Here is a 26,912-nt window from a genome sequence, read left to right on the forward strand (position 1 = left end):
ACGAATCTATAAACTTAGCCTTTGTCGTGACTCAACGAATGGGAAATCTTTGTAACCTTCCTAATCATCCACTTCCTTATTCTATTCATCTCAATCGTATCTTTTGACACCTAGGTATGAAAACTCCCCTAGAAGTTCCTCGCCCCATGTCAACCACTCCGCTTACCTTTTGGATTGCCACTCCTATCACAATACTCTTATCCGAATCTGAGGACTCTAAAATTTTGGATGCCGTCGGCACTAATGCCAATTACCTTTAAAATGTTGGTTAGGATCATCTTAAAGGCGGGTAGTTATGTTAAACTTTTCTATGACTAAGACTTATGCTTTTGATGTTTAATGTGTTATGTACTCTTATTATGACTTATGTATACTAATCCTCTTTTCTATGAGTCTTATATTGCACATTTCAAGAGGGAGCTATATCATCGATCACTTTGTAAGATTCAAGGGGGAGCATAACTCTAGGGCGCACTTAATTAGAGTTTAGTGTAAACTCCCAAAAGTCTTCATATAAAAACAAGTTTGTCTAAGTTGGAAGATTGCAAGTAGCCAATGAGTGCATATACTTGCCTAACTAATGTTGACAAAAGGTTTGAAGACTTGTGTCTTGACATTTGGAAACTTGTGGTTGTCATGGGATCAAAATTCTACATTTGCCTTAAAAGGAAATCAATGACACACCTCTAGTACAATGTGACTTTCCTCTTTCATGTCAAGGTCAACCTCAAAGAATGCTTCCAAGATAAAAGGGGTAATGCAGGTCTTTTCAGATATTTTTGGCATCTAATTGTAGCCATCTAATAAGAGAAAATGACAAAGTTAAAGATCTCAAATGGCTGAAAATTCAGGGGTTAGAGACCTGCACGGTCGACCCACGGTTGACTGTGAGGTAAGCCGCTGTTGTTCAGGTTTGAATTTCTCTTGCCTTTAAAAGTCAAACCTTAGAGCACTTGAAGACTCACCTCTTGCACTTACATTTCCATACATTTACTGATGTCATTAAATTATTATTGTAATTTATTTAGAGTGATTCAAGCAAGAGTGATTGTAAACTTAGTTGTGAGTTTACTTGTAAACTATCTTCTTAAAGGGATCTAGAAGATAGCTAAGGTTTCACTTAGTGGTAGTATAAGAGCATTTGGTGATTGTGAATTCTTCAAAGGGATGCAAGGGTCCATAAGTTGCGGCTTATCAAGGACCTAGTATTGTGTCCGGACACTCCACCAAGTTTGGAGCATCATAGTGAAACTAACTCTCAATTCTTTAGAATTGAGGAGTGGATTAAGGAATATTAGTTAACATCTTCCCGAACCAATATAAATCTCCAGGTTTTTTCTCTTATCCCTTATCTTTGTATTTATTATACTTGTGAAAAAAACTCATCAAATCACACTATAGCAATCTCAAGTTCTAAATCCGAAATTTTTTTAAAAATTGCACTAAGTAACTATTCACCCCCTCTAGTTACAAAGGGAATTCATACATTAATGTTACCGAGATTGAAGATTAATGATGAGAAGGAGCAAATTTGTTGGTGTACGATTGGAGATCTTGAACCATGGAGGAGAGCGAACGAAAAAACGATTTAGAATAGAGTGAGGAATGAGGTCAAGAATTAGATTAAAAAGTCCGTCCGAACACATGCGGTCGATCTGCGGGCGACCATGGGGTAAGCCGTGAATATTGACTGCGGTTGACCCTACGGACTGCTGTGGTTCGACCGTGTAGCTTGGAATAGTGAACTTTTTGTCTGATTCTTCAAGTTGAGCGTTTTTGGAGATTTGGTCATTTCTATAGAATACTTGAGGACAAGTTTTCTTTGCTTAACATTGTATGATCACATCCAACCTTTGTTTCATCATCAATGACACGTATGGAAGCATGTTTATATATATATATATATATATATATATATATATATATATATATATATATGATCAAGGGGGAAGTAACCAATTGGGGGGAAGCGGGGGGAAGCAAAATTTTTTTTCCGTTTTCTGATAAAACTTTGATCACGAACATTATAGATTGAATGAAATATGAACATTTAATAAGGACACTTTGTGATAAATGTTTTTATTTTGGCGAGAAAACGCTCGAAGAATTAATATATAACAATTATCGTGTTTTTGAGCGTATTTTGAGGTTTTAGATATTAGGGTTTAGAAATTTAGGGTTTAGGGTTTAGATTTAGGGTTTAGATTTAGGATTTAGATTGAGCTTTTAACACAAATGATTTAGAGTTTAGTATTTAGGGATTAGGGTTTTCGGTTTAAGGACTCCCCTTGGCGAAGGTGTTAAACTCCCCTTGGAGGAGGTGCTAGAGAATATGCCCAACTATGGAAAATTTTTGAAGTAACTTATGGCCAAGAAGGGAGAAGTTGAGCAAGCATCCACCACTTTCCTAAAAAGGGAGTGTGATGGAATTTTAAAGAAATGTAACCTACCATCAAAAATGGGTGATCCCGGGCCTTTCCTCATCCCATGCAATGTGAATGGGTCGGAGATGTTTACATCCTTAGCCGACTCGGGGGCTAGTATCAACTTTATGCCCTACTCTATCTATCAAAGATTAAGCCTAGGTGACCTTTCACCTAAAAAAATGGGAGTAAAGTTAATTGACCAATCCATTAGCCCTAGCGTGGGGATCGCCGAAGACATAATTGTGAAAGTAGGTGAAATGGAGTTCCTGGCCGATTTTGTAATTGTAGATATAAAGGAAGACCCGGTTATTCCCGCGTTTTGGGTAGGCCATTTTTGGCAACCGCGGGTTCTTTCTTTGACTTTAGAACCGAAAAGTTGAACCTTAGAGACAAAGGCAAGTGCATGAGCTTTCGTAGTAAATACACCAAATTGACACCAATACCCATGACCACACCACAAGTTGTTGCTAGTGTGCAATGCACTACAAGCACAACTCAAGTTGGTTTACCAACTAAATGTGGTGGAGAATTGACCAAAGAAAACCTAAGTGCACCAAAAGATCAAGTTGATATAACTGACAAGTCCATGAGGAAGTTATATGGGCGGATACATCGTGAATCATCCAAAAAGGATGAGCACTTGAGAAAACGCCTAGTATGTAATTTGTCAAAATGTGAGAAATTCAAACTTAGAGAGTTGATTAATGAAGCTAAGGCAATGGACAATTGGTTGTTGTTAATGCTCAATGATGGTTCTAGAGGTTGTGGTTCCCTTAGTTCCAAGGGAAAGGAAATTTACCACCCCAGCATTAGTTGAAAGCCTAAGTGGATGGAGTAGGGTGATAGACTCATTAAACACTTTCCACAATCGTGTACATAGATCATTTAGTTGCATTTCATATAGACTTGTATGATATTACGTTTTTGTAAATTGCATTAGCATTTAGGTTGCATTTCATGAATTTGGGTAAACTAGAAAAGACCAAAAATAGTTGCTGAATGGCGTAGATTGTGTTTTGTGTTCAAAAACTGCATTTTATGCCCAAGAACGACGTTGTGGAATCTGGAATTCTTGATTTAATATTTAAACAGAAGCACTTTCTAGGCAGTTTTTTGAACGACGTTTGTTGCATACGGAACGACGTTCCACTTTAGAGGAACGACATTATCATTTTAAGAACCCCATTCCAAATTCCTGGAAATTCACAGGAACGACGTACCTTCACCCTTTTTAATGTGTTTTGGGGCTGATTTAAAATCAGTTTTTTAGACCCCACATTTTCTTTTTCTCTCATAGCCGACACCCACACCCAAAAACCCTAATTTTAACGTACTAGTTAGTCACTAATCATCAAAAATTTCACATAATCTTCAAAAATGAACTTTCTTAGGGTATGATTCTCACTTCTTTCTTGTTTAATTGCTTGATTATATGTGATGTTCATGCTTTATTCTCTCTATTTTCTCTATATGATGATTATGTTTGATTTAGGATGATAGTGGTGAAATTATTGTTGATTCTAGGTTGCGTCGTTGTTGATTTACATGTTTCTCATGATTAATTGCATAAATTACAACTTCAAATATCTAGGGTTCTTCAATTTGAGGCTTTTTGCAATCGGTCAATCGAGATGCAATTGGGTGTTATCTAGGGTTAATTACTATTCTACCATCTTGCTATTGTCATTTATTCCTAAAAATTGGCAATTTTTCGCTAAGAACTTGCAAATTAGGGTTTATGACATTAAGGTTTGACTAGCTTTGACTCTTTGACTTTTGAATTAGTTGATTAGAAGCATGAGACACTATTGCATATCGTTTTAATGTGTGCTTTCGGTATTCTTGCAAGGTTATTTAGGTTTTCTAGAACTGCACCTATTTGGTTGACCGAATTGACCATTGTACCATTGTTGCACATTGATTATTTGGCCTAAACATTGCAAAGTTTGAAGCTTTTGTATGATAGATTGTGATGATTGATTGATGTGCTTAAATGTAGGGGTGAGTTACCCCTTTTGTTGAGTTGATTGTGGTATGGTAACACTAATGCTAACTTGGTACAAACATGGTTTTTGTTTTGTTGTTATTGTTCTATTACAGGGAGGTCAAGGCAAAGGGAAAGAAAAACAAGCCGAAGGTGGCACCTCTCGCCAAAAAGCAATAAGGGCTAAGTGCGCAAGGCAAGAGCAAGGCCCACCACCTCCACCACCACCACATGACTCACCACCTCACGATAACAAGGGAGACCAAGGTTATTACATACATCCATGGCTACAAGCCATTTTTAACTTAAAGGATGATGATGTGTGGCATACGCGGTTGAATGCCCGACTTGCTAAACAAGTCAACGTTGCCAAGTACATTGATTGGCAACCCCTGCAAAGCCTAGGCAAATACAACAACCTTTTGATGTACATAGTAGTTTACCCAGATCCAACCAACAACCAACAACCTATAAACCCTTGGTGGCCAATCTTTACCATGCGAGAGGTCACATACCCAACTCTCACAAGGGATTTTCTCACCACAATGAACTTTAGACCACGTCCAAGTTCAATTACTGATACTAGTTATATGACTTTTCATTTGGGGGGTATTGAGAGGAGATTGATTTTGATGGATTGGATTAGGATTTTAGGAGTTTATTAGGAATACATTGACAATCCTGATGCCCTGTGGGATTACTTGCAGAACTGCCAAAAATTTCTTTCAACTTTTGACTTTACCCATAAATGGGGCCTCATGGCAGATGGAACCTTCATTCCCGGTGTAGTGACCCGAACTTTTCCATGATTATATATTAAATGAAAACTATATTTGCATGATTAAATATTTCCAACATGTTAAGCAATCAAACTTGTTAAGACTTGATTTATTGAAATGAGTTTCATGTAGACAATTGACCACCCAAGTTGACCGGCGATTCACGAACGTTAAAACTTGTAAAAACAACATGATATATATATATATATATATATATATATATATATATATATATATATATATATATATATATATATATATATATATATATTTAACATTATATTATGATGAGTAAGTATCTCACCAAGTACATTAACAATGAGTTATATACATAAAATGAAAGTAGTGAATTAAGAAACGCGAAACGATATATATAACGGCTATCGTTACAACGTCTTACTAAATACATATGAATCATGTTAAGATATTAATACACTATGTTTAACATCATGAAATGATAATTACATATATCATTAAGCGTATTAACAATGAACTACACGAGTACGATGAGACTACTAACTTAAGGATTTCGAAACAATACATAAATGTAACGATTATCGTTGTAATAGTATTTTACACATATTTATATGATATTAAGATATATTAATACACCATGTTAACATGTTAACATAACAATTTAACATCTCATTTAAGTGTAATAACAATGGATCAATAACATTTAACATGATCGTTAACTTAAAGGTTCTGAAACAACACTTACATATAACGACTAACGATGACTTAACGACTCAGTTAAATGTATATACATGTAGTGTATTAAGATGTATTAATACACTTTTGGAAGACTTCATGACATATATCAAAGTACTTCTACTTAACAAAAATGCTTACAATTACATCCTCATTCATTTTCATCAACAATTCTACTCGTATTCACCCGTATTCGTACTCGTACGATATACAACTTCTAAGATGTATATACTATTGGTATATACACTAAATCATCAGCTCCTTAGCAGCCCATGTGAGTCATTAAATATGTGGGAACCATAATTTGGCAACTAGCATGAAATATCTCACAAAATTACAAAAAATATTATAAATCATTCATGAATTATTTACATGAAAACAAACTTACACATCCTTTATATCTAATCCATATACCAACGATCAAAAATACCTACAAACACTTTCATTCTTCAATTTTATTCATCTAATTGATCTCTCTCAAGTTCTATCTTCAAGTTCTAAGTGTTCTTATTAAATTCTATAAGTTCTAGTTTCATAAAATCAAGAATACTATCAAGTTTGCAAGATTACTTCCAAGCTTTCTAATCCAATCCAAGTAATCATCTAAGCTCAAGAAATCTTTCTTATTTACAGTAAGATATCTTTCTAATACAAGGTAATACTCATAATCAAACTTTGATTAAATTTCTATAACTATAACTATCTTATTTCGAGTGGAAATCTTACTTGAACTTGTTTTCGTGTCATGATTCTACTTCAAGAACTTTCAAGCCATCCAAGAATCCTTTGAAGCTAGATCAATTTTTTTCACTTCCAGTAGGTTTACCTACTAAACTTGAGGTAGTAATGATGTTCATAACATCATTCGATTCATTTATATAAAACTATCTTATTCGAAGATTTGAACATGTAATCACTAGAACATAGTTTAGTTAATTCTAAACTTGTTCGCAAACAAAGTTAATCCTTCTAACTTGACTTTTAAAATCAAATAAAAACATGTTATATATCTACATGATATGCTAACTTAATGATTTAAAACCTGGAAACACGAAGAACACCGTAAAACCTGACATACACCGTCGTAGTAACACCGTGGGCTGTTCTGGGTTAGTTAATTAAAAACTATGATAAACTTTGATTTAAAAGTTGTTCTTATGGGAAAATTATTTTTCCTATGAACATGAAACTATATCCAAAAATCTTGGTTAAACTCAAAGTGGAAGTATGTTTTTCAAAATGGTCATCAAGACGTCGTTCTTTCGACTGAAATGACTACCTCTTATAATATTGACTTGTAACATGTATTTCCAACTTTAAACTTATAATTTTTCTGTTTAGATTCATAAACTTAAGTTCAATATGAAACCATAGCAACTTGAATCACTCAAAACGGATTTGAAACGAAGAAATGACGGGTAAAACAAAATTGGATAAATTTGCTAGTTTTAGCTACGAAAATTTTGTAACAAATCTTGACTAAACATATCCCAACTAATTTATATTGTATTATACATATTATGAAATCTTGGGATACCATAGACACGTATACGATGTTTTGACATATCATATCGACCCATCTATATATATATATTTCAGAACAACCATAGACACTCTATATGCAGTAATGTTTGAGTTAGCTATACAGGGTTGAGGTTGATTCTAAAATAATATATATACTTTGAGTTGTGATCGAGTCTGAGACTTGTAGACACTGGGTCGTGGATTGATTTGAGATAATATATATTGCTTTATTTCTGTACATCTAACTGTGGACAACTAGTTATAGGTTACTAACGAGGACTGCTGACTTAACAAACTCAAATCATTAAAACGTAATAAAAAAATATTGTAAATATATGAAATGACCCGTCCATATTATTACAAACGCAGTACGTTCTCATTGGTCCTATAGCGAGATATTTGACCTCTATATGATACGTTTTAGAAAATATTGCATTCGTTTTATAAAAAACACATCAGTATTATACATAATGCATGTTTTAAACAAGTGGGCGATTATTTAAGAAATAATCCCCAAAATACATCGGTTTCCAAATACTACACACGTGACGTAACAGTCGAATATAATACATGACAAAGGTTTTATTGAATGCAACACTTTATTTAAATAAAAGTATGAGACTCCATGCACAGCTTGCTCAGATAATGCAACAGCGAAAGACTTTCTTAAGGACCTGAGAATAAATATGCATAAACAGTCAACACAAAGGTTGGTGAGATATATAGGTTTATCATTGATATAAATATAGACCACAAGATTTCATAGTTATAAATATATGTACACTCGCAAGTGTATAAAAGTATTCTATAAGTTGTTGAGCGCTTCAGTAACCATACTTAACCATTAATGTGGCATATTCCCTTTATTATGAAATCTCCCTACACTGTACCAAGTGTAGTAAAAACGAAGTACTATGCAACCGTTTACGATACTAGAGCGACTAGCCCGGTTGGGGTTGTCAAACCCGAGCGTATACATTTTTTTACAACATGTAAATATTAGTTACCAAGCTATTAGGGAAGATATGCAAAGTGGTACAACTCAACGTAGAATATATTTTAAGTACTTGTGTCTATGGCGTAAAACATATAATGCATGTATTCTCATCCCAAAATTTTTTTAGAGTTTAAAAATGGGACTATATACTCACAGTAGTAAAAGTATATTAATAATAAGTTTTCAACTTATTAAAAATATGACCGGCGTCCTTGGATTCACGAACCTATAATAATAATAACGATTCAGATAATAATACGACATATGAATAAAATAAAGCAAGTTCATAGAATACTTATATAATAATTTTTAACATTTTATGTTAGTAGTCCTTTGTTAGTAGTCCAAAATAGTCTGAAAAGTTCAACAGTCCAATAATCGGTATATATATATATATATATATATATATATATATATATATATATAATCTTAGAATTACCCCACGACGTATTGTATACGTATTGTCTTTGCATCAACCCAGAGACGTATTGTATACGTATTGTCTTAGAAGTATTGTCTTAGGATTTATCAAAACGTATTGTATACTTATTGTGTTAGGACGTACCAAGAATATTATTATACATATATACAATCACAGAATTAACCAAGATTATAATATTTTGTTATACTACTGATAACATGTCCAAATATATATAGGATATAGGAAAAGTTAACAAGGATATGGTTAATATAGTTTTTATAATATAAATTTCGTCCATACAACGTTAATTTTAGCAGATTTTGTTTTGCTCGCCAAATATTCATTACAACTCCGTTTTAAGTGAATCAAATTGCTATGGATTCATTAAAAAGTAAATTTTACAAAACCAATTCGAAAAGTTCATCCCAAGTAGTAATTTTTAGAGCTTTACCCTCTTTTTGTGTCGGTGGACAGATTTAGAAAAATCCCGACATCCACCCAATATATGATTTTTGATAAAATACTTCCACTTTGTCTAAAATCATGAAAAAAATACTGGAAGTCTTACTTACATATATTAACATATATAAAAAGTCTTAGCCTCGAACTCAAAATCTAAGATAGGTTTTTAATTCCCAACCCAAAACAGCACGCTTTTTACCGAATGGAGATTAAAGGATATATGTTAAGTTTCAAGGTGTTCTTCATATGTACAAGTTATAAGTTCTTATATTAACTTAATATAACATCATAATACATATAAATAATTATTATTAGAGTTAAGTTAGAAAGATTAGATTAGTTTTTCAAACAAGCTTGGTGTTCACCAAAACAAGTTCTAATTTTTACAAGTTTTATAAGTATAATAAGATAGCAACTATACAAGGAATTGAACAAGGATTTTGAGAAGTATTTTACCTTGATTATGAAGAGGAAAGTTTCTGAGATTAAAGTATGATATGAGAGCATTCAAGTGTGTGTTTTTAGTTTAAGAAAATGTGGAGTAAAAATGAGTTAAAATGGTCCTTATTTATAAGCTTATAATTTTGGCTTTTAGTGAAAATATCTTAGATAAGTTAAATTTGATTAAGTTATGCATGACATATTAAATTAATTAGGTCATGGATGACATATTACACAAATAATTGCATAATTCTATTGGTATATACCAATAGTAAATACTTCTAGAAGCTGTGTATAATACGGATAAAAATACCGTATGAATGCGAGTAGAATTCTTTGAGGAAATTGAACGGAAATACGAGTATAGCTATCCTTTATATGTATTGGTATATTATAAAGTGTATTCAATACTTGTAAGGATGTATTTATACTCGTAATACATTATATGTAAATAAATTTTAACATAAGTTAATTACGTCGTTTAAATAGTAATATATATATATTGTCTGAAAACTCTTTAAATTAGTATTTTGAAAATATATATATAATACTTTATTAATATACTTAATGAGATATTTTATCATATTTTCAAGTTAAATATATATAAATCCATATATATACACAATAATTAAACAATTAAACAATTAAATCAAGTTATGACGTTCGTGAATCGTCGGAATAAAAGGGTGATCAAAAGCTTGTGTAAAACTCTTTTCGGAGGTTCAAGATTTATTAAAATTCATTTCTTATCAAGTCGTAATTATATAAAGATTAAGTTTAAATTTGGTCGGAAATTTCCGGGTCGTCACAGTACCTACCCGTTAAAGAAATTTCGTCCCGAAATTTGATCGAGGTCGTCATGGCTAACAATAAGAATGTTATTATGATGAATATAAGTTGATTCATAGGGTTTTATCATGATTGAGAAATATGGATAAAATAATTCGATTACTCGAAACGTATGAGTGAAGCTATCGTAAAAGAGTGAAATGAGAAAATAGGGATTCATCTTATCTTTTGACGTCATCACGGTTGATCTCCGAATTAAAGAAAATCTTTGTAATCTATATAAGATTTGATTCTTTGGCGATTAAGGAAATTATGATCCTCTTCGATTTATTGCAATAATCTGTGTCGATTTCTCTGTCGGATATTTTACTATAAATCAACCTCCTACGTTTCCTTATTTCCACATCTCCCATCTTTTATAATTTCTTCCTTTCTTTGTACTTCCAAAACATTCGTCAATATGCTCTATCCAGTTTTAATTCTTGATATATTCTTGACTATCACATCTGTCATTCTTCTTTTTCATCTTCCACCGGAGGAATCCGTCAATTTCTACTATGCTTTTGGGTTTATAGTGTTCTTAGTTTTCCCGTGTATTTATATTGCTATACGTATCGATATACACAGTTTGTAATTTTTGCGTTGTCTTTGTGCTTATATTTTTCCTTATATTTTGGAGTTTCATGCTTCCGTCTTCTTTTCCCGACTTCAAGTCAAGTGAATAATGGTCTAGAATTCATATATATGAAATTCAGAATGAACATAGCTAATACTCTAAGAGAGAAATTGTACTAGCACAATTTAACTTGTGAAATTACCAGAATCCAAAGGAAAAGATAGAACTATCAATAGAATATGTTCTTGATATGTTTAGAGATTAGATTGAATGTAAGAGTCATGTAACATGGCACATGATGATGTTATGGTCTGTGAATCATTACGTTCCATTTAGAAACTCAGCATGACTTACTGTAATATAATTACGTTGATCAAGTGTCATTATATTATACTAACTCATGCTTCAGTTCCCAACATTACTTCAAAAACATTCATACTTTACACTAAGAGGTTTCAGATATTTAGAAACCAAAACAGTTTTATTTATGATGTGATACAGATAACGCGAAGGAATAAATGATTTCAGATAAGAATGGTTATGAAAATATCTTCAGAAATATGAAGGATATTTATAATGGAAGATACGATGATATCTTAGAATATTTAAGATAAGAGGATGATGAAGAATATTGTTTGCAAGGGTTTTAGAGTAAGGAGCAAGGTATTTGCTAAGGATTTTAGCAGACACCGAATCATTTGGATTCTTTGAAGGTAGATTTCATCCTTGTGATTTGTCCACAGCCTCCTTCTGGGTTTACTCAATCCATTTTTCAGTTCTAAACCTTCTCTTTTTCTGTCCTTTGCTAACACAATATTCTTTATCATCAACTTTTGATTGTTACGGTTGTCTACAGTTTCTGCTGCTTCATTCAGCTTTTTCAAAACTTCATAGTACTGATTCGTAGGCTGAAGTGCTATTCCGGATTTCAGAATTTTAATTCTAGGAAATAATGTTATATGTATATGCAGAAATGATGTAAGATTCAAGAATAATTATTATGCTTCCTGAGGTTTGGTATGACAATTATTGTTACAAGATGTAGATGGGTACGTGATAAGGTTTTATAGTGATCTTTCAGAGAGATTTAATTCAAAGAGCAATAAAGTTGCTGGTAAGCTTACTACTAATGTGGTGGAATATAAAAGGTTCCCCAGTAACGATAGCAAAAAGATAACGTATATATCAAGGTTATAATAAGGCTACTCCGTATGAAAAGTCGAAGTTGTCTTTTTGGAGCTGTGATAAAATTCGCTATTTTGAAAAGGGTTTGTAAAGTTATTTTGGGTAATAATAATGATAAAGGATCTGACACAGATACGTGTTGAACCTTTGCTGAAATGTCCCGTTCTTATTGATTAAAAACGTTCCATATTAATTGATTTCGTTGCGAGGTTTTGACCTCTATATGAGACGTTTTTCAAAGACTGCATTCATTTTAAAACAAACCATAACCTTTATTTTATCAATAAAGGTTTAAAAAGCTTTACGTAGATTATCAAATAATGATAATCTAAAATATCCTGTTTACACACGACCATTACATAATGGTTTACAATACAAATATGTTACAACAAAATAAGTTTCTTGAATGCAGTTTTTACACAATATCATACAAGCATGGACTCCAAATCTCGTCCTTATTTAAGTATGCGACAGCGGAAGCTCTTAATAATCACCTGAGAATAAACATGCTTAAAACGTCAACAAAAATGTTGGTGAGTTATAGGTTTAACCTATATATATCAAATCATAATAATAGACCACAAGATTTCATATTTCAATACACATCCCATACATAGAGATAAAAATCATTCATATGGTGAACACCTGGTAACCGACATTAACAAGATGCATATATAAGAATATCCCCATCATTCCGGGACACCCTTCGGATATGATATAAATTTCGAAGTACTAAAGCATCCGGTACTTTGGATGGGGTTTGTTAGGCCCAATAGATCTATCTTTAGGATTCGCGTCAATTAGGGTGTCTGTTCCCTAATTCTTAGATTACCAGACTTAATAAAAAGGGGCATATTCAATTTCGATAATTCAACCATAGAATGTAGTTTCATGTACTTGTGTCTATTTTGTAAATCATTTATAAAACCTGCATGTATTCTCATCCCAAAAATATTAGATTTTAAAAGTGGGACTATAACTCACTTTCACAGATTTTTACTTCGTCGGGAAGTAAGACTTGGCCACTGGTTGATTCACGAACCTATAACAATATATACATATATATCAAAGTATGTTCAAAATATATTTACAACACTTTTAATATATTTTGATGTTTTAAGTTTATTAAGTCAGCTGTCCTTGTTAGTAACCTACAACTAGTTGTCCACAGTTAGATGTACATAAATAAATCGATAAATATTATCTTGAATCAATCCACGACCCAGTGTATACGTATCTCAGTATTGATCACAACTCAAACTATATATATTTTGGAATCAACCTCAACCCTATATAGCTAACTCCAACATTCACATATAGAGTGTCTATGGTTGTTCCGAAATATATATAGATGTGTCGACATGATAGGTCGAAATATTGTATACGTGTCTATGGTATCTCAAGATTACATAATATACAATACAAGTTGATTAAGTTATGGTTAGAATAGATTTGTTACCAATTTTCACGTAGCTAAAATGAGAAAAATTATCCAATCTTGTTTTACCCATAACTTCTTCATTTTAAATCCGTTTTGAGTGAATCAAATTGCTATGGTTTGATATTGAACTCTATATTATGAATCTAAACAGAAAAATTATAGGTTTATAGTCGGAAAAATAAGTTACAAGTCATTTTTGTAAAGGTAGTCATTTCAGTCGAAAGAACGATGTCTAGATGACCATTTTAGAAAACATACTTCCACTTTGAGTTTAACCATAATTTTTGGATATAGTTTCATGTTCATAATAAAAATTATTTTCTCAGAATAACAACTTTTAAATCAAAGTTTATCATAGTTTTTAATTAACTAACCCAAAACAGCCCGCGGTGTTACTACGACGGCGTAAATCCGATTTTACGGTGTTTTTCATGTTTCCAGGTTTTAAATCATTAAGTTAGCATATCATATAGATATAGAACATGTGTTTAGTTTATTTTAAAAGTCAAGTTAGAAGGATTAACTTTTGTTTGCGAACAAGTTTAGAATTAACTATACTATGTTCTAGTGATTACAAGTTTAAACCTTCGAATAAGATAGCTTTATATGTATGAATTGAATGATGTTATGAACATCATTACTACCTTAAGTTCCTTGGATAAACCTACTAGAAAAAATAAAAATGGATCTAGCTTCAACGGATCCTTGGATGGCTCGAAGTTCTTGAAGCAGAATCATGACACGAAAACAAGTTCAAGTAAGATCATCACTTGAAATAAGATTGTTATAGTTATAGAAATTGAACCAAAGTTTGAATATGATTATTACCTTGTATTAGAATGATAACCTACTGTAAGAAACAAAGATTTCTTAAGGTTGGATGATCACCTTACAAGATTGGAAGTGAGCTAGCAAACTTGAAAGTATTCTTGATTTTATGTAACTAGAACTTGTAGAATTTATGAAGAACACTTAGAACTTGAAGATAAAACTTGAGAGAGATCAATTAGATGAAGAAAATTGAAGAATGAAAGTATTTGTAGGTGTTTTTGGTCATTGGTGTATGGATTAGATATAAAGGATATGTAATTTTGTTTTCATGTAAATAAGTCATGAATGATTACTCATATTTTTGTAATTTTATGAGATATTTCATGCTAGTTTCCAAATGATAGTTCCCACATGTGTTAGGTGACTCACATGGGCTGCTAAGAGCTGATCATTGGAGTGTATATACCAATAGTACATACATCTAAAAGCTGTGTATTGTACGAGTACGAATACGGGTGCATACGAGTAGAATTGTTGATGAAACTGAATGAGGATGTAATTGTAAGAATTTTTGTTAAGTAGAAGTATTTTGATAAGTGTATTGAAGTCTTTCAAAAGTGTATAAATACATATTAAAACACTACATGTATATACATTTTAACTGAGTCGTTAAGTCATCGTTAGTCGTTACATGTAAGTGTTGTTTTGAAACCTTTAGGTTAACGATCTTGTTAAATGTTGTTAACCCAATGTTTATAATATCAAATGAGATTTTAAATTATTATATTATCATGATATTATCATGTATGAATATCTCTTAATGTGATATATATACATTAAATGTCTTTACAACGATAATCATTACATATATGTCTCGTTTAAAAATCATTAAGTTAGTAGTCTTGTTTTTACATATGTAGTTCATTGTTAATATACTTAATGATATGTTTACTTATCATAGTATCATGTTAACTATATATATATATATATATATCCATATGTATGTCATCATATAGTTTTTACAAGTTTTAACGTTCGTGAATCACCGGTCAACTTGGGTGGTCAATTGTCTATATGAAACATATTTCAATTAATCAAGTCTTAACAAGTTTGATTTCTTAACATGTTGGAAATATTTAATCATGTAAATATCAATCTCAATTAATATATATAAACATGGAAAAGTTTGGGTCACTACAGTACCTACCCGTTAAATAAATTTCGTCCCGAAATTTTAAGCTGTTGAAGGTGTTGACGAATCTTCTGGAAATAGATGCGGGTATTTCTTCTTCATCTGATCTTCATGCTCCCAGGTGAACTCGGGTCCTCTACGAGCATTCTATTGAACCTTAACAATTGGTATCTTGTTTTGCTTAAGTCTTTTAACCTCAAGATCCATTATTTCGACGGGTTCTTCGATGAATTGAAGTTTTTCGTTGATTTGGATTTCATCTAACGGAATAGTGAGATCTTCTTTAGCAAAACATTTCTTCAAATTCAAGACGTGGAAAGTGTTATGTACAGCCGTGAGTTGTTGAGGTAACTCAAGTCTGTAAGCTACTGGTCCGACACGATCAATAATCTTGAATGGTCCAATATACCTTGGATTTAATTTCCCTCATTTACCAAATCGAACAACGCCTTTCCAAGGTGCAACTTTAAGCATGACCATCTCTCCAATTTCAAATTCTATATCTTTTCTTTTAATGTCAGCGTAGCTCTTTTGTCGACTTTGGGCGGTTTTCAACCGTTGTTGAATTTGGATGATCTTCTCGGTAGTTTCTTGTATAATCTCCGGACCCGTAATCTGTCTATCCCCCACTTCACTCCAACAAATCGGAGACCTGCACTTTCTACCATAAAGTGCTTCAAACGGCACCATCTCAATGCTTGAATGGTAGCTGTTGTTGTAGGAAAATTCTGCTAACGGTAGATGTCGATCCCAACTGTTTCCGAAATCAATAACACATGCTCGTAGCATGTCTTCAAGCGTTTGTATCGTCCTTTCACTCTGCCCATCAGTTTGTGGATGATAGGCAGTACTCATGTCTAGACGAGTTCCTAATGCTTGCTGTAATGTCTGCCAGAATCTTGAAATAAATCTGCCATCCCTATCAGAGATAATAGAGATTGGTATTCCATGTCTGGAGACGACTTTCTTCAAATACAGTCGTGCTAACTTCTCCATCTTGTCATCTTCTCTTATTGGCAGGATGTGTGCTGATTTGGTGAGACGATCAACTATTACCCAAATAGTATCAAAACCACTTGCAGTCCTTGGCAATTTAGTGATGAAATCCATGGTAATGTTTTCCCATTTCCATTCCGGGATTTCGGGTTGTTGACGTAGACCTGATGGTTTCTGATGCTCAGCTTTGACCTTAGAACACGTCAAACATTCTCCTACGTATTTAGCAACATCGGCTTTCATACCCGGCCACCAAAAATGTTTCTTGAGATCCTTGTACATCTTCCCCGTTCCAGGATGTATTGAGTATCTGGTTTTATGAGCTTCTCTAAGTACCATTTCTCTCATATCTCCAAATTTTGGTACCCAAATCCTTTCAGCCCTATACCGGGTTCCGTCTTCCCGAATATTAAGATGCTTCTCCGATCCTTTGGGTATTTCATCCTTTAAATTTCCCTCTTTTAAAACTCCTTGTTGCGCCTCCTTTATTTGAGTAGTAAGGTTATTATGAATCATTATATTCATAGATTTTACTCGAATGGGTTCTCTGTCCTTCTTGCTCAAGGCATCGGCTACCACATTTGCCTTCCCCGGGTGGTAACGAATCTCAAAGTCGTAATCATTCAATAATTCAATCCACCTACGCTGCCTCATATTCAGTTGTTTCTGATTAAATATGTGTTGAAGACTTTTGTGGTCGGTATATATAATAATTTTGACCCCATATAAGTAGTGCCTCCAAGTCTTTAATGCAAAAACAACCACGCCTAATTCCAAATCATGCGTCGTATAATTTTTTTCGTGAATCTTCAATTGTCTACACGCATAAGCAATCACCTTCGTTCGTTGCATTAATACACAACCGAGACCTTGCTTTGATGCGTCACAATAAATCACAAAATCATCATTCCCTTTAGGCAATGACAATATAGGTGCCGTAGTTAGCTTTTTCTTCAATAACTGAAACGCTTTCTCTTGTTCATCATTCCATTCAAATTTCTTCCCTTTATGCGTTAATGCAGTCAAGGGTTTTGCTATTCTGGAAAAGTCTTGGATGAACCTTCTGTAGTAACCAGCTAGTCCTAAAAACTGGCGTATGTGTTTCGGAGTTTTCGGGGTTTCCCACTTTTCAACAGTTTCTATCTTTGCCGGATCTACCTTAATACCTTCTTTGTTCACTATGTGACCGAGGAATTGATCTTCTTCCAACCAAAATGCACACTTTGAAAACTTAGCGTATAATTCTTCCTTCCTCAATACTTCTAACACCTTTCTCAAATGTTCACCGTGTTCTTGGTCATTCTTTGAGTAAATAAGTATGTCATCAATGAAAACAATGACAAACTTGTCAAGGTATGGTCCACACACTCAGTTCATAAGGTCCATGAACACAGCTGGAGCATTAGTTAAACCAAACGGCATGACCATAAACTCGTAATGACCGTAACGTGTTCTGAAAGCAGTCTTTGGAATATCATCTTCTTTTACCCGCATTTGATGATACCCGGAACGTAAGTAAATATTTGAATAAACAGACGATCCTTGTAGTTGATCAAATAAGTCATCGATTCTCGGTAGTGGGTAGCGGTTCTTGATGGTAAGTTTGTTCAACTCTCGGTAGTCGATACACAACCTGAATGTACCATCTTTCTTCTTGAAAAACAAAACTGGAGCTCCCCACAGTGATGTGCTTGGTCGAATGAAACCACGCTCTAAAAGTTCTTGTAATTGGCTTTGCATTTCTTTCATCTCGCTGGGTGCGAGTCTGTAAGGAGCACGAGCTATTGGTGCAGCTCTTGGTACAAGATCTATTTGAAATTCAACGGATCGATGTGGTGGTAATCCCGGTAATTCTTTCGGAAATACATCGGCAAATTCTTTTGCAATGGGAACATCATTGATGCTCTTTTCTTCAGTTTGTACTTTCTCGACGTGTGCTAGAACAGCATAGAAACCTTTTCTTATTAGTTTTTATGCCTTCAAATTACTAATAAGATGTAGCTTCGTGTTGCCCTTTTCTCCGTACACCATTAAGGGTTTTCCCTTTTCTCGTATAATACGAATTGCATTTTTGTAACAAATGATCTCTGCTTTCACTTCTTTCAACCAGTCCATACCGATTATCACATCAAAACTCCCTAACTCTACTGGTGTCAAATCAATCTTAAATTTTTCGCTAACCAGTTTAATTTCTCGATTCCGACATATATTATCTGCTGAAATTAATTTACCATTTGCTAATTCGAGTAAAAATTTACTATCCAAAGGTGTCAATGGACAACTTAATTTAGCACAAAAATCTCTACTCATATAGCTTCTATCCGCACCTGAATCAAATAAAACGTAAGCAGATTTATTGTCAATAAGAAACGTACCCGTAACAAGCTCCGGGTCTTCCTGTGCCTCTGCCGCATTAATATTGAAAACTCTTCCGCGGCCTTGTCCATTCGTGTTCTCCTGGTTTGGGCAATTTCTAATAATGTGGCCCGGTTTTCCACATTTATAACAAACTACATTGGCATAACTTGCTCCGACACTACTTGCTCCGCCATTACTCGTTCCGACACCATTTGTTCCTTTCGTTCTATTAACCCCTGGTCCGTAGACCTCACACTTCACCACGCTATGACCATTTCTTTTACACTTGTTGCAAAATTTTGTGCAGAACCCCGAGTGATACTTTTCACACCATTGGCATAGCTGCTTCTGATTGTTGTTGTTGTTGCGGTTATTATTGTTGTTGGGATGATTATTGTAGTTGCTGTTGTTGTTGTTGTTGTTGTTGTTGTTATTGTTGTTGTTGTTGTTGTTGTTGGGCCGTTTGTTGTAGTTGCGATTGATGTTGCGATTGTTGGGATAATTGTTGCGATTATTGTTGTAATTGCTGTTGTTGTTGTATTGGTGATTCTTATCACCGTTTTCCTCCCACTTTCTTTTGACTTGCTTCACATTGGCCTCTTCAGCAGTCTGTTCTTTAATTCTTTCTTCAATCTGGTTCACTAGTTTGTGAGCCATTCTACATGCCTGTTGTATGGAGGCGGGCTCGTATGAACTTATATCTTCTTGGATTCTTTCTGGTAATCCTTTCACAAACGCGTCGATCTTCTCTTCCTCATCTTCGAATGCTCCCGGACACAATAGGCACAATTCTGTGAATCGTCTTTCATACGTGGTAATATCAAATCCTTGGGTTTGTAACCCTCTAAGTTCTGTCTTGAGCTTATTGACCTCGGTTCTGGGACGGTACTTCTCGTTCATCAAGTGCTTGAATGCTGACCACGGTAGTGCGTACGCATTGTCTTGTCCCACTTGCTCTAGATAGGTATTCCACCATGTTAACGCAGAACCTGTGAATGTATGCGTAGCATACTTCACTTTGTCCTCTTCAGTACACTTAATTATGGAAAACACCGATTCGACCTTCTCGGTCCACCGTTTCAATCCGATCGGTCCTTCGGTTCCATCAAATTCCAAAGGTTTGCAGGCAGTGAATTCTTTGTAGGTGCATCCTACACGATTTCCTGTACTGCTGGATCCAAGGTTATTGTTGGTATGTAGCGCAGCCTGTACTGCGGCTATGTTTGAAGCTAGAAAAGTACGGAATTCCTCTTCATTCATATTCACGGTGTGTCGAGTAGTCGGTGCCATTTCCTTCAAAATAGTCAAATGGAACAAGTTAATCATACAGAATATTAAGAGTAGTTAATAGTATTTCGTAGCATAATATGAACTCATTTATAAAAGCTTTTTCTTCATATAAGCGTTTTATAAGTTTAAATTCGGGTAGTACCTACCCGTTAAGTTCATACTTAGTAGCTAATATACAATTCAACTACTACAATTCTATATGAAAAACTGATTATAATAATATTTCGCGTTCAAACTTTTACACAATATTTTACAAACTTACAATACCGCTTATTTTACATATAGCATGAAATATAGCACACAATAAATTTGATACAAGATGGTTGTGAAGATAATTCTAGCTAGTACACAAGTCGTTCAGCAAAGGCAATAAAGACACGTAATTCATACGTCCAGAAACAAGTCATGCATTCTGGTTTTACTAGGATTACTTCCCATCCTTGGTCTTGTGGAGCATAACCGTTATGGCCATTGATAAGACAGCGTGTTGTAACGTCGTCAAAGGGACGAGGGTTACGTAACGTCCAACAGTCCCGTAACAATCTAAAAAACCTCATTTCTTACCCCAATTACCGACTCCGTCACTTGTGGGAACGTTTTGTTTAATAGTTGTAGCCCGATGTTCTTGTTCTCACTTTGGTGAGAAGCGAACATTACTAATCCGTAAGCATAACATGCTTCTTTATGTTGCATGTTAGCCGCTTTTTCTAAATCACGAAGTCCAATATTCGGATATATTGAGTCAAAATAATTTCTTAACCCATTGCGTAAAATAGCATTTGGGTTCCCCGCAATATATGCGTCAAAGTAAACACATCGTAACTTATGGATTTCCTAATGTGATATCCCCCATCTTTCGAACGAAAGCCTTTTATAAACCAAGGCATTCTTGGAACATTCTTCGAATGTCTTACAAACTGATCTCGCCTTAAATAGTTGTGCCGAAGAATTCTGACCGACTCTAGACAAGATTTCATCAATCATGTCTCCGGGTAGGTCTCTTAAAATATTGGGTTGTCTATCCATTTTGTGTTTTTATACTGTAAAATAGACAAGAGTTAGATTCATAAAAAAAATACTTATTAATACAAGCAATTTTTACATATATCATAAAGCATAAGCACACTATATTACATATATTACACAACACGAATACAACTATCTTATTTCGACTGGCTTGTTTCTTCTTCTTCGGTTTTGGTTCTTTTTGCCAAGTTTCTAGGGATATATGATGTTCCCCTAATACGAGCCGTCGTTTTCCACATTGGTTTAGAAAAACCTGGTGGTTTAGAGGTTCCCGGGTCATTGTTACAACTTAAGGACTTCGGGGGTTGACGACACATATAAAGTTCATCGGGGTTGGAATTAGATTTCTCTATTTTTATGCCCTTTCCCTTATTATTTTCTTTTGCCTTTTTAAATTCAGTTGGGGTAATTTCTATAACATCATCGGAATTCTCGTCGGAATCCGATTCATCGGAGAATTGGTAATCCTCCCAATATTTTGCTTCCTTGGCGGAAACACCATTGACCATAATTAACCTTGGTCGGTTGGTTGAGGATTTTCTTTTACTTAACCGTTTTATTATTTCCCCCACCGGTTCTATTTCTTCATCCGGTTCCGATTCTTCTTCCGGTTCCGATTCTTCTTCCGGTTCCGACTCTTCTTCCGGTTCCTCTTCGGGAACTTGTGAATCAGTCCACGAATCATTCCAATTTACATTTGACTCTTCATTATTATTAGGTGAGTCAATGGGACTTGTTCTAGAGGTAGACATCTATCACATAATATCAAACGCGTTAAGATATTAATATATCACATAATATTCACATGTTAAAAATATATAGTTTCCAACAAAATTTGTTAAGCAATCATTTTTCAAGTAAACACGGTCGAAGTCCAGACTCACTAATGCATCCTAACAAACTCGATAAGACACACTAATGCAAAATTCTGGTTCTCTAAGACCAACGCTCGGATACCAACTGAAATGTCCCGTTCTTATTGATTAAAAACGTTCCATATTAATTGATTTCGTTGCGAGGTTTTGACCTCTATATGAGACGTTTTTCAAAGACTGCATTCATTTTAAAACAAACCATAACCTTTATTTCATCAATAAAGGTTTAAAAAGCTTTACGTAGATTATCAAATAATGATAATCTAAAATATCCTGTTTACACACGACCATTACATAATGGTTTACAATACAAATATGTTACAACAAAATAAGTTTCTTGAATGCAGTTTTTACACAATATCATACAAGCATGGACTCCAAATCTCGTCCTTATTTAAGTATGCGACAGCGGAAGCTCTTAATAATCACCTGAGAATAAACATGCTTAAAACGTCAACAAAAATGTTGGTGAGTTATAGGTTTAACCTATATATATCAAATCATAATAATAGACCACAAGATTTCATATTTCAATACACATCCCATACATAGAGATAAAAATCATTCATATGGTGAACACCTGGTAACCGACATTAACAAGATGCATATATAAGAATATCCCCATCATTCCGGGACACCCTTTGGATATGATATAAATTTCGAAGTACTAAAGCATCCGGTACTTTGGATGGGGTTTGTTAGGCCCAATAGATCTATCTTTAGGATTCGCGTCAATTAGGGTGTCCGTTCCCTAATTCTTAGATTACCAGACTTAATAAAAAGGGGCATATTCGATTTCGATAATTCAACCATAGAATGTAGTTTCACGTACTTGTGTCTATTTTGTAAATCATTTATAAAACCTGCATGTATTCTCATCCCAAAAATATTAGATTTTAAAAGTGGGACTATAACTCACTTTCACAGATTTTTACTTCGTCGGGAAGTAAGACTTGGCCACTGGTTGATTCACGAACCTATAACAATATATACATATATATCAAAGTATGTTCAAAATATATTTACAACACTTTTAATATATTTTGATGTTTTAAGTTTATTAAGTCAGCTGTCCTTGTTAGTAACCTACAACTAGTTGTCCACAGTTAGATGTACATAAATAAATCGATAAATATTATCTTGAATCAATCCACGACCCAGTGTATACGTATCTCAGTATTGATCACAACTCAAACTATATATAGTTTGGAATCAACCTCAACCCTGTATAGCTAACTCCAACATTCACATATAGAGTGTCTATGGTTGTTCCGAAATATATATAGATATGTCGACATGATAGGTCGAAACATTGTATACGTGTCTATGGTATCTCAAGATTACATAATATACAATACAAGTTGATTAAGTTATGGTTAGAATAGATTTGTTACCAATTTTCACGTAGCTAAAATGAGAAAAATTATCCAATCTTGTTTTACCCATAACTTCTTCATTTTAAATCCGTTTTGAGTGAATCAAATTGCTATGGTTTCATATTCAACTCTATTTTATGAATCTAAATAGAAAAAGTATAGGTTTATAGTCGGAAAAATAAGTTACAATTCATTTTTGTAAAGGTAGTCATTTCAGTCGAAAGAACGACGTCTAGATGACCATTTTAGAAAACATACTTCCACTTTGAGTTTAACCATAATTTTTGGATATAGTTTCATGTTCATAATAAAAATCATTTACTCAGAATAACAACTTTTAAATCAAAGTTTATCATAGTTTTTAATTAACTAACCCAAAACAGCCCGCGGTGTTACTACGACGGCGTAAATCTGATTTTACGGTGTTTTTCATGTTTCCAGGTTTTAAATCATTAAGTTAGCATATCATATAGATATAGAACATGTGTTTAGTTGATTTTAAAAGTCAAGTTAGAAGGATTAACTTTTGTTTGCGAACAAGTTTAGAATTAACTAAACTATGTTCTAGTGATTACAAGTTTAAACCTTCGAATAAGATAGCTTTATATGTATGAATTGAATGATGTTATGAACATCATTACTACCTTAAGTTCCTTGGATAAACCTACTGGAAAAAAGAAAAATGGATCTAGCTTCAACGGATCCTTGGATGGCTCGAAGTTCTTGAAGCAGAATCATGACACGAAAACAAGTTCAAGTAAGATCATCACTTGAAATAAGATTGTTATAGTTATAGAAATTGAACCAAAGTTTGAATATGATTATTACCTTGTATTAGAATGATAACCTACTGTAAGAAACAAAGATTTCTTGAGGTTGGATGATCACCTTACAAGATTGGAAGTGAGCTAGCAAACTTGAAAGTATTCTTGATTTTATGTAACTAGAACTTGTAGAATTTATGAAGAACACTTAGAACTTGAAGATAGAACTTGAGAGAGATCAATTAGATGAAGAAAATTGAAGAATGAAAGTGTTTGTAGGTGTTTTTGGTCGTTGGTGTATGGATTAGATATAAAGGATATGTAATTTTGTTTTCATGTAAATAAGTCATCAATGATTACTCATATTTTTGTAATTTTATGAGATATTTCATGCTAGTTGCCAAATGATGGTTCCTATATGTGTTAGGTGACTCACATGGCCTACTAAGATCTGATCATTGGAGTGTATATACCAATAGTACATACATCTAAAAGCTGTGTATTGTACGAGTACGAATACGGGTGCATACGAGTAGAATTGTTGATGAAACTGAACGAGGATGTAATTGTAAGCATTTTTGTTAAGTAGAAGTATTTTGATAAGTGTATTGAAGTCTTTCAAAAGTGTATAAATACATATTAAAACACTACATGTATATACATTTTAACTGAGTCGTTAAGTCATCGTTAGTCGTTACATGTAAGTGTTGTTTTGAAACCTTTAGGTTAACGATCTTGTTAAATGTTGTTAACCCAATGTTTATAATATCAAATGAGATTTTAAATTATTATATTATCATGATATTATCATGTATGAATATCTCTTAATGTGATATAAATTATTATATTATCATGATATTATCATGTATGAATATCGTTACATATATGTCTCGTTTAAAATTCATTAAGTTAGTAGTCTTGTTTTTACATATGTAGTTCATTGTTAATATACTTAATGATATGTTTACTTATCATAGTATCATGTTAACTATATATATATATATATATATATATATCTATATATATGTCATCATATAGTTTTTACAAGTTTTAACGTTCGTGAATCACCGGTCAACTTGGGTGGTCAATTGTCTATATGAAACATATTTCAATTAATCAAGTCTTAACAAGTTTGATTGCTTAACATGTTGGAAATATTTAATCATGTAAATTTCAATCTCAATTAATATATATAAACATGGAAAAGTTCGGGTCACTACATTTGCTTAGGTTCAAGTGTCCTCTGAATGCATATCTATTTGCATATATTCTTCGTATGTATCGTGTGATTGGTTCATTCTCTCGATTGTTCCTTAGTTGATATGTTTTCAAGAATTTTTAAAGGTTTAGATGTAGGTTGTCATCGTCAATATCCGTATAATGAATTCGTTGTGAATCTTCAATGATACGAATATCTTTATGAGTTATGTGAATGAAAGTGATGTTCTAGTATAGTTTGAAGTTAAAGTATGATTTTGAAGGATGTAGGAATTTAAGATTGATGACACTTCTTAAATCTTGACTTGGATTTTGATCTATCAAAATCAGAATATGTAATTGAATTGGTATGGAAAATGGTTGTCTGAATTTTGTGAAATGATGTATATTGCTATGAAAGGAGAGAGTATAATTAACGATTGTCGAAACATCATTGAAAATGTACAGTGTAACATATTAACGTGAACTTAAGTATTTCTTGGGTATTACCTACCCATTAAAATAAAATTTCACAAGTATTATTTTGTATAAAAGAATTTTTATTACAGTCTTTATGAAAATATATGTATGTATATTTTCTTCAGATGTAATATGGATTTAATGAGTTAATATTATATTAATCTCATTTGGTTTACGGTTGGAACTAGAAATGAATAATCCCTAAAACTTTAGAGATTACATAATTGCCGCGGAATATTTCAACGTAAATGAAATAATGAATTAATACTTCATCACTCATTATTGTTGGTATCCCTCAGTGCCTGCGGTGCGTAAGATATTGATGCTCGTAATGCGGCTTGCGATGTTGAGGCTTGTGATGTTGTTGGTAATGCTGCTGCTGGTAGTGGTTTGATGTAAGTATAGATGATGATAATTTGTTTTGTTTTGTATTGTGAAAGAAGATGTTTAAAGTTTCTTGAATAAAAAGAGAGGTCAAGAGCTTTATAAAGGGAACGAAATGATATATGATGCACTTGCTAATGAAGTTTTGCTTTTCATGATAGTAATTTTTTATTTTTTTTACTAAATAATTCACCATGCAAGATACGGAGTAAAGGTCGGATAGCCTCAATAATATTAGTAATATTATACTCGTTGCGGCATATCCTGAAAAGGAGAGAAAATGGTGTTACGAATGGGTTCGCCGGTAAGTGCCTCATGTTCTTCAGCAAGAGGGCAATGTGGTGGATGGAACGGATCACCTTCTTCTTGTCTCCAATGATTAAGTAGACTACGAACCCATCCCCAATTCATCCAAAATAGATGATGG

At 33.4% G+C, this 26,912-nt stretch overlaps 1 protein-coding gene across 1 annotated transcript; it reads left to right on the forward strand.

Moving 5' to 3' along the window:
* The first annotated feature begins 2,365 nt into the window (after window positions 1–2,365).
* On the forward strand, window positions 2,366–2,806 carry LOC139888574 (uncharacterized). Its single transcript, XM_071871576.1, has one exon. It carries the CDS (start codon window positions 2,366–2,368, stop codon window positions 2,804–2,806), a length of 441 nt encoding a protein of 146 aa, XP_071727677.1.
* The last annotated feature ends 24,106 nt before the right edge of the window (window positions 2,807–26,912 follow it).

The sequence above is a fragment of the Rutidosis leptorrhynchoides genome, chromosome 2 (assembly GCF_046630445.1).
Source record: "Rutidosis leptorrhynchoides isolate AG116_Rl617_1_P2 chromosome 2, CSIRO_AGI_Rlap_v1, whole genome shotgun sequence".
In the NCBI taxonomy this organism is placed as follows: Eukaryota; Viridiplantae; Streptophyta; class Magnoliopsida; order Asterales; family Asteraceae; genus Rutidosis; species Rutidosis leptorrhynchoides.

Bases quoted from the DNA above. Each gene is read 5' to 3' on its own strand.
- LOC139888574 (XM_071871576.1), top strand. From the start codon at position 2,366: ATGGCCAAGAAGGGAGAAGTTGAGCAAGCATCCACCACTTTCCTAAAA.